Source organism: Simochromis diagramma, unplaced genomic scaffold (genome assembly GCF_900408965.1).
Source record: "Simochromis diagramma unplaced genomic scaffold, fSimDia1.1 OVJJ01000792.1, whole genome shotgun sequence".
NCBI classification, from domain to species: Eukaryota; Metazoa; Chordata; class Actinopteri; order Cichliformes; family Cichlidae; genus Simochromis; species Simochromis diagramma.
In genome coordinates this window covers 946-10,904 of record NW_024387538.1, presented here as the reverse complement: position 1 = coordinate 10,904, position 9,959 = coordinate 946, and the positions used below count along the sequence as shown (strand labels likewise).

General features: G+C 44.3%; 1 protein-coding gene and 1 long non-coding RNA gene across 2 annotated transcripts; both read left to right on the top strand.

Annotated features, from left to right (window-relative positions):
• Nucleotides 1-673: 673 nt before the first annotated feature.
• LOC120727369 (RPA-related protein RADX-like) lies at nucleotides 674-8,562 on the top strand. The gene is made up of 14 exons (XM_040021600.1): nucleotides 674-899; nucleotides 1,239-1,405; nucleotides 1,788-1,944; nucleotides 2,315-2,423; nucleotides 3,303-3,394; nucleotides 3,525-3,650; nucleotides 3,737-3,841; nucleotides 3,964-4,137; nucleotides 4,256-4,380; nucleotides 5,403-5,662; nucleotides 5,739-5,789; nucleotides 5,942-5,985; nucleotides 7,566-7,793; nucleotides 8,471-8,562. Exons 1-14 carry the CDS (start codon nucleotides 674-676, stop codon nucleotides 8,560-8,562), a joined length of 1,956 nt encoding a protein of 651 aa, XP_039877534.1.
• Nucleotides 8,563-8,700: 138 nt separating this feature from the next.
• On the top strand, nucleotides 8,701-9,663 carry LOC120727367. The gene is made up of 2 exons (XR_005694509.1): nucleotides 8,701-8,756; nucleotides 9,559-9,663. It is a non-coding gene; the product is annotated as an uncharacterized LOC120727367 (long non-coding RNA).
• Nucleotides 9,664-9,959: the final 296 nt, after the last annotated feature.

Sequence of the window (9,959 nt, the reverse complement as noted above, 5' to 3'; positions counted from 1 at the left end):
ATTGAGGCTCGTTCCAGCAATCACTCAGTTCCCACAAATTTTCAAGGTAAAAAGTCCAACTTTACAGCCGCTATAAACATTTTTGCAGCTCATGAAAACGCCATGTCCAGATGAACAGAATCAAGTTTTGGATATTTCTAGTTACAGTTATGCCCAAACACACATAAGCATGACCAGTATGATATAAATATAATAGTGGTGTACCCCTGAAATTATAATAATGTAGATGTGACATGAAGTGCCTGAGGACTGGGACTTCAGCAAATGAGGCTGTTCCTGGAGGTCTGGACTATGAAGGTCCTGCAAAAAGACTTTCAGATGTGAGCAGCGAGAACAGCTGACGAGGAAGTGTTAGTCCCGAAGATGCCGCTTAATGCTGATGTCTGATGATTTTCCATGATTATGGCTCTCTGGACACTTTTCCTTTTGTCCTTTGCGTATTATTTGTGACATACTCTTTGTAGGTGCCTTTAAAAAGACCATGTGAGGTCATGTGAACTCCTCATAAACATAAAGCAGGACACCCTCGCCACTTCATACCTTTTGATATTGGAAAAAAGGATGTCTTTGTTTTTCCTGAAGCTCATAATGATGGTGATGATGGGACTGAGTATAACGTCTATTAAATCTATTCATTCTACAATTAGTATTCTTTAAAAATCATTGTCCCACAATGATTCTGTGTCATGGTCCTGGTGAGTACGGCGTTTTTCCACTCCGCTGGGCTCCACCTTCAGGCAGAGACTCCAATCAGCTTGCACACCTGGTTCCAATCAAGTCACCAGCATATAAGACCAGCATAAGACTGTGGAACAATGTGGACTTCAGCGGGGAGGTGTGGATGGAAGCCACTGATAAAGAGACAGCGGGTCAGGAAGCAGAAGAAGAGCCAGAGGACGGTATCTATGGCGTCATTAAAAAAACATTCCTTCAAACAAACCCGCTGACTTCTTATTTTTACCATTTATCTGGAAGCCTTCCTTCTCATTGCCTGTCCCCAGCGAGCAGGTGGGTGTGGTATCTGTCTCTCAATGACATCACACAAATATAAGAGTAGAAAAAAACAGTGTGATTGCCACTTTTAACGTTATCATCGACTGCTAGTACAGGAGATATATGACAGAAGATTGTAATAGTAAATTATAGAATTATAAAATATAAAGTGAGTTAAGACAAATCGGTTCAAACAGTGGATTCATGTCGTTCTTGTTGGCTGGATTGGCTGTGTGTGTTAACAGGACGATGTCCTGCTGCGACCATATCTGAGTTGCGTGAGTCCTACCTGTACGGTCGCCGGGGCATCACCAGAGGCGCCGTCCAACACGAACTGATTGTACGCATCATCAAAAAATCCCATCTCATGTATTACGGGAGAACAGACCGGAACTGTGAGTGTCCTTATAAGGTTAGTGTGCACCATTATTGACACTGGCAAAAACATTAATACAGATTTCTATTATTTATTTACCTATTCACTGTTTAAACTAACTCAAACTTAAACAACATCAGACAGCGTAAACAAGCATTAATTGCTATACCAGCAGGGGAAAATTGCTCATTCAGTCTCATATATTGTCCAATTCTGGAATAATTGGGTATTATTTGTCAAATTTATCTTAATTGTTTTAAAGAGCCACTCAAGTGAAACAGATAAAGACAGTGTAACAGCCATACGTAACACGTCTTTGTTCATAGTAGTACAAAGGATGTAATTACCAGAGGACCTAATGCTGATCCCTGAGGAACTCCAGACTTTATAAACTGTTCTCTCGCTCCCTCTGCTTCAGGCGGTGCTGGAGGTGAACGATCGGACAGGGAATGTGTGGGTGGTGTTGTGGAACAGTGTATGTGTCAGCTGGTACCGCTGCCTCAAGCCCGATGACATCATCAGCCTGAGACGCTATCGAGTCAAACAGCATTACCAGGCTGAGCTCAACGACATAGGTACACAGGACCAAAGCAATGAGACTTTTTTTAGTCATTTTTTCCTTTTTCAAACTCCGGTACTTTGGGGTAAAAGGTGTTTTATGATGTGCAGATTTTAAAGCTTAACATGTTATTATATTTACTTCACCCTAAAACTCAGTTTGAACTGGTGATTCTTTGCTTTTGTGCCCAGTGGGCGTCTCATTGAGTCTCCCCACTTGTGTTATTCACACACGTCTATATTTAATCTTTCATTTTAGCCTTTTCAACTTCTCAGTTACCTTTAAATCTCACCACAGGTTAGAAGTCAGACTTATTCTAACTGAACATTGTGTACATGGACACCTGTGACTCACAGTTATCGCTCTGATTCTGTTTTTCTGTGCAGAGATCAGTGTGAACAGCAGAAATCCTGCTGCACAGATTTCTGTCCTCCAAGAATCCACTGTTTCACCTGACTATCTGTCCCCTGCACCCACCTACAGCTTCTACAACAGGTACATGATCCTGTTTGCACATGAGGACTCTACTCAAACCCTTAGAGCAGTGTTTCCCAAACTCTTTGAGCCATGGCGCATATTTCACATCAGAAAAATCACAAAGCACACCACCAAACAAAAATGTCACAAAAACCATTTTTATTGAAACATAATGATAATCTGCTGTCAATTTACTTACTTAGTGTGAAACCGGGCCTGCTTAGTTGAACACAAAGCTGATATTCTTGCAGGAACTGAAGAAAGAAACACAGGAAGTTCTATTGTCGTACTATAATACTACTCTGTACATTAGTATTTCTTCTTGTCTTCTTCTGTTTTACTGGCGGTTGGCAGTCCACCTAACCCACTTAGTTGAAGAGAATCTAATTGTTCTTCCTGTTCCTGTTCGTCCTGTCACTACACGCCACTCGCTTGGAGTACCAATCTGGTGAAAGTGGATAAACTTCCACGGCACACCTGATAATTTCTTATGTTACACTTATGTGCTGTGGCACAGTTGTTGGAAACGCTCCCTTAGAGGCTGCTGTTTGTTTATCTGTTTGTGAGCAAGATTATGAAGACACTGTAAAACACTATATATTAGTGAAACAATTTAGGTTTTAATGTGGGTTTGATCAAAAAACGGGGACTTGGCCTTGGTAGATGTTTTGTGTCCTCTTCTAGTTTAAATAAAGCATTCCTGGCTCCTGTCGGTAACCTTGGTCCTTGCAGCTGAATGTTTCGCTGACCCTGAAACTAAACTCTGCCCTTCAAACAGGCAAATATCATACATGAGAAATGTCCCCATAATTCAAAGATGTCCTCATTTTGATCGTTTAAAGCTGATGTCCTCTCATGGTTTGAAAGACAAGTGCACACACTGACTCTTTTTGTCAGTAAGGAGATGCTGGACTGCCCTAACGGTGCTGAATGTGACGTTATTGGTCTGCTGACGTTCTCAGGACGGCCGGAGCGAATCAGGAGCAAGGGTGAGGGAGTTACCATGGCGATAAAAACACACCATGACAACAAAATTTGCTGGTTTTCTTTGAGTTTTCTTTCAGCCACAAAGAAATTGGCTTTTTATTCCTAATTATTATATTTTATTTTAATTTGAAGATGGCAGAGGGGTGGAGCTTCTGGTGTATCGCTGGCTACGATTGGAGGACGGGACGAGTGAGCAGCCAGTCATGGTGAAACTTTTCTCCACGTCTCAGCCAGAAACCCACCTGAGGCTGTACCCACGTGAGACACCGTAGCTTTGACCCGTGAACATGTGAATGTGTGTCTACAGCACATTTTATCTTTGTTTACCCGTCCTCCGTCTGCAGTGTCCGTGGTTGTTTGTACACGACTGAAGGTGGTCAGGGCCTCCGATCAAGGTCACAACTGCTTCTACCTGACCAACACCACCTACACACAGGTGTACTGCACAGGTAACACGCTGTGTACGAAGCTAGATTCACATTTTCAGTTCCAGCGTTTCTCCCACTGACTCCCCCTGGCGGTCAATGTTGTGTGTCAACTCTGTCCTCGCTCCTGATTGGTCGACTGCCAGGCCTGGGGCACCACTCAGAGATGAGTTACCGCAGGCTCCGCCCAGTTCGGCAGTTCCTCCAGTGGCTGAGGAGCCAGGACGATGAAGAGGTGCTGAACAGGGCTCTGATTGGAGGCTTCTTCATCTACCCGCCCCCTCCGGTCTCCTTGGAAACATACATGAAGGACAAGAGAGGTCAGCGTGCTGTGTTTATAGCTCCTGACCACAGAGCAGTTTCATTTCTCTGACGGTCGGAGCTTCAATCATCTCAGTGATGATCTTTCGTCTCACCTGTGCTGAATCTAAAACACAGGTGAGCTGGGATTCCTGCAAGGGGCGGAGCTTAAGAGGGAGGTGGAGCGGCTCTGTTACAGGGAGAGACACACCTTCTGTATCCAGGCTACCATCACCATGGTTACTTATAGCCGCAGAGGAGAGGTAACAGCTAGTGCACAATTATCTGTTATGTAAATGTAAACTGCTTTACTTTGTGATTTGATCTGTAAACAGTTCAGTTATTTTACATTTCTCATCTGTTCTAACAAAAATACATGCAGAGGTCATGTGACTCATTCAGCATAACAGAGACTGGGTTTGGCAGGTAACCTGTATTCTTTATAATGGCCACTAGAGGGAGATATCTGCGTGTAGAAGGGTGGAGATGACTTCAATGGAGATGAAAGTGTGACAACTTTTTGGTGTTTATTTTCACTGCAAATCTCTCGTTTTCTCTTGTGTTATAAATCAAGTGCACCTCGTTTATTTCAGTCAGGAGTTACGTTAAAGGTTTGATTTGTGCAGCACTTAGTTTAAAGAAGGTTCAGATGACTGACTGAGACAGATTTGACATAATCTATTATTTTATTCATCCTTTGCTTAAATTATAAAGAAAAGAGTTGAGTAGTGACGGATACAAATGGGACCCAATGTGAGTCTTAATTCTTCTAACACAGACTTTGGTGGCCAAATGTCTCTTATAGTCGTCTTGGCTCAAGCTGAACTAAACAGCGAGTGACTTTAAGCTTTCAGGAAGGGACAAAAGCTGTAAAGTAACAAGCTTGCTTTCAAAACTTAAAACTTCCAGTTTGGACATGGGTCACACGTCTACAGGAAAACAGACAAAGTCCAACAAACACTCTCTTATTAGTTCATATTAGCTGTTTTTCCAATAATCAGTGTAAACATTCAGGAAAGATGCTCGGAAACAAAGCCGGTGTAGCCTCGTGAATAAGAATGTGCCAGCGTTGACCACAGGCTACAGGATAACTCATGTATCACTTTCCTGCTCTCGAGATTCCCCGCAGTGAACATCGGGAGAAAAACTCGAGCTCGGGCAGCTTTAATTAGTAGAAGATCAGCTCTTTGTGTGAACTGTGTGAAGCGTCTCCATCAATGTAAACTCCCCGGACCACCTGACCTCCTTCTGTTCCTCCTCTAACACCTCCTCGTCTCTCCTTCAGGAGGATCGCTGCTTGTTCTGGACAGACCGAGCTTCATCTCGCTGCCCCTCCTCCGCATCCTCTTCCTCGCCCTCTTCTCGCCACCGCTACGCATCTCCCCCCTCCTCCCCCTCTTACTTCTCCCAACTCCCGTTACCTTCCACCCCTCGTTCCTTCAGACCTCCCCTCTCCTCCTCCCCCTCGTCCCCCTCTCTCTCTCTGACCTCTCCGTCCTCATTGGTCAGTAAGTCGACGCCTTGTCCTCCGGACCGCAGAGCAGGGTGAGACTTTAAACCGGCTTTGACGGCACCGCTCAGCTCTGACCGCGAGTCACACTCACCATGTTTGTTTCAGCAGGAAGTCGTGGAAGAGGAAGCAGCTTCTGCAGGCGGACACGCCAACCAAGAGGTCAGTTCTGAGGGGGATGTCACTGACTCCGGGTCATCGGGTTATATTAATGTATAAACTGCATACCGCACTATTCCAGTGTCTGACTAATCAGAGCTCCTCGTGACAGGTGAACTCTAATCTAAGGAGGTTGAATTGTTTTGTCCCTTCAGAAGTCCCCGGATCACACTGCAGCCAGAGCAGAACAACAAGACGGGTAAGACTGAATGTTGTTTTAAAGAAACTGCACTTTGCTGACAGGAAGTTTCTGTATGACTAAATCTAAAAATAATAGAGAGCCTTTGTTTACATGAATGTTCATACTCGGTGTGTGGAGACCACATTCAGCATCCAGGACAGATAAAGTAGTTTTGTTCTTTGAGTTTTTCATTTAAATGTTTGTCTTCAGCAGCTCTACCTGATAATAAGACAAAAGGTCTGACCGCTTCAGTCTTTTCTTCCTTACATGTAATACAAACATCAAGGTCCTCCCAAAAAGTCTGGTCCTCAGGTGGGATAAAAATGTAAATAAAATTAAATAAATTTTACCTGATCCTGAAAAGGACTCCTTAAAAGCTGTCGTCCTCCTATGGGACACACACACACACACACACACACACACACACACACACACACACACACACACACACACTTTGAAAAACAATCTTTGTCACGGCTGGCGGGGGGAGCCGTGTGGTGTGGAGGAAAAGGAGGACCCAAGATGCAGCACACTGATGATACGAGTGACGTTTATTTACACGGTGGCAGTGGCAAAAACAGGCAATGAAGCATGAGTAATTACAAACGGAAACCTAAACTGGGAGAAACTAAGTGACAAACCTGGGACCATACAAAGGGGTGCGGGGCAGAGAGACGCAGAGACAGGAACACCATAGAACGCAGATGAATGTAGATTAACGCAGTGATACACGGAAGAATGCAGACGAGCCGACAACGAACACAGACCGACACCCACTAAATATACACATACAAGGTAATCAGGTAATCACACACAGGAGGGAAGAACAGCTGAACCTAATACACCTGGGGACCGGAGGAGACAAGCTGAACACAATAACAACAGACACAGACCTTCAGAACAGAACAGGAAATCCAGAACACGAGCCTTCAAAATAAAACAGGAAACAGACTGATGTACAACACAACACGGGGACATGAACAGAGCACCAAGGACAGACACAGGTAGGGCTGACAATACACCAAACTACAGGTTCAACCCTAAACTAATACAAATCAGAACAAACACAAAACGCTGGGTCAACGACCCAGGACCATGACAATCTTAGCAGTGACCAGAAAACGTTTGATCACAACAAGGAGCCAAAAAGCCCGAGTTACTCACCTCTGACAAGAAAAAAAGAAGGATCATCATGACGGCAAAAAAAGAAAAGGACCAAAGGCATTTCCACCAATCAACTGAAGTCCTCAGAAAATCTGTGCTCCTCACAAGTGACCTTTCTGTGACCAGAGAGGCTGTAATCATTTAAAAGGAAGAAAACAGAAATACTAGTCCTCACAAGATTCGATGCTCGTAGGTGAGAAAAACAATAATCAAATGTGGTGCTAACAAGAAGACAAAAGGACAGAGACCAGAAAAACAACTTTTCATAAAAGAGACCCAACTGTGCTCCTTGTGTCTGCCAGAATAGGCCAAGGACCTGACAGATGACAGAACATAAAAAGATGATGGTAATCATGGAGCTACGGTGCTCATGAGTGACCACGGGGACGGCGTTCCTCATAGTACGATGTTCTCGATCTTCTGTCTGTCTGCAGTGATTCTCTTTGAAGCCTCTATGGAGTTCCTTGAAAACACAAACTCTGATGACAACAATGATGAAGACGATGATGACGATGATAATGATGATGAAGACGCCTCGTCTTTTGTTACTGCCCACACTTTGCCGGCCTTCCCACCTGTTGCTGTGGAGACGCTCCCGATGCGTTACGACCACGCCCACAGAGAGGAGCAGGTGGCTGTAAAGCGAGTGGAAAATAACTTCAGTATGAGAGTACTTCGAGTTCAGCTCGAAAGAAGAATGCAGGCAAGAAGAATGCAGGCATAAATCATTTGAAAACATGTTAAAAACCCTTTTACAGTCGTCCACCTTGCTTTATGTTCAGGTTCGTGTTCTTGTTCATGCTCTGTAGTTTAGTTGTACCAGTATAGTTTAGTTCTCCGTTTTGTCATTTGCCTCTCTATATTTTTGTGTCAATAAATCACCTTCACACCTTCACGACTGCCTGCACTTGGATCCTGTTTTTCCTTTTTTCACACGGCTCTTCTCACTCGCCGTGACAGATTGACTCCATAGGGGTGCCAAGGGGAGTTCCAAATGAGTATAAATTAGTGGATCAAATAGCAGCTGGCTTTGAAAATATACCAATAATTTCCACTCTTTTCCCAGTGACCCCAAACAAGAATGCAGACAGAATAAACTATGTCCATTATAATGTGCTGAGACTCTCTAACCTAACCAGAGACGCCATGGAAGGGGCTCACGGAACAATTGGGTCCGACCTCACAGTACAAAATAGAATGGCCCTTGACATGTTGTTGGTGGAGAAGGGGGGCGTGTGTGCCATGTTTGGTGACCAATGTTGCACCTTCATCCCGAACAACACTGCTCCAGATGGCTCATTTTGGTCACCTGTGGTTGTTGTCTCATTCCTTGTGCCAGAAATTGTTGGGAAAGGTAATCACGAAGGCAGTGGACCCCAGGGCAGTGACCCCGATGTCCATGATGCCATTGATGGACCTGGAAGCAGCTGAGTGGGCTGAGGAGTGACACAACACAACGTATGGTGACCTCTTGTGGTCAAGAGGTCATGAGAGGGAATTGTGGGATTAAACAAATAATTTTACTGCTACTGTTTATAACCATCATCATTAATCATTGCATTAATCATTATTTCATCAAAGCATTTATTGAAGCTGCCGGCATTATGTTACAACTTGTATTACAGGTGTTGTCATAATGCCGTGGTCCGGGTGAGTACGGGGTTTTTCCACTCCACTGGGCTCCACCTTCAGGCAGAGACTCCAATCAGCTTCCACACCTGGTTCCAATCAAGTCACCTGCATATAAGACCAGCATTCACAACAGACCTCTGCCAAACCTTCTGCTAACTCATGTTAGTGCTAGGCCACCAAGCCCTTGTGAGAACCCTTAACTACTGCTTTTCTCCTCACCGTGTTTTCTTTGTCATAGGACCCACCTGGCAGTCGCGCTTCCCAACCTAGACGACTCACATCTCCGCCTGGACGCCGGTTCTGTCATCTGGTTCCTTCCTTTCCATCATCGGACTACATCTGCCTGCCTCCCTGCCAAGCCCCTCACTCCAAGCATATTCTGGATCCTCTCTGGACACTCCTCACCCGGAACCCCCTGGACACCCCCTCCTCGCATGACATTTTAAACCTGCAACGCTGACTGCGTACCTCCATCCAAGCCACTGTCCCCTTTTTTGGTTCCCCGGATCCATCCGTGAAATCTAGCACCTAGCCATAGCACTCAGAGTTTCATGTTCACAGTTTGGCCTCACAGTTCACAGTTCATAGCATTCATAGTTCATAGCATTCATAGTTCATAGCATTCATAGTTCATAGCATTCATAGTTTCCTGTTTTGTAAGTTCACTAGGCACTGTAAATAAAGCACTGTGTTCACGCCCGTTTTGCCTCCCTCTGTGTCTGCACTTCAGTCCACACACACAGCCTGGCCCTCTTGGCCGTAACACATAATCTCATATTAACATTTTTATTACAGGTGCAGTTATAATCCTTTTATACACACCCTGCATTTCTGTGCCTATTAAAGAGTTGAAGCTCAGTCAGTTAGTTGAAGGTCATAAGCTTTGTTTGGCGCTATGTCCAGGCAATCTATTGTGTAAGTGATTTTGAGCTATGGAAGAAAGGCCACACGCTTACAAAACACATATACCAGGTTATTCATTATTATCTTTTTATTCGTTTATATCCATTTTATTAAAGCTTTGAGTGGTGGCATTTGACTAAAACATTTATTCAATATATTAAATATGTTTTTAGTTAAGGTTATTACACATGTTAGGATGAGACTGTGTGGTAAGAGGTCAGAAGCTTTAGCTGGTGAGGTGAGACAGAGTGCATTTGAGAATGACACACACACACGCGCACACACGCGCACAC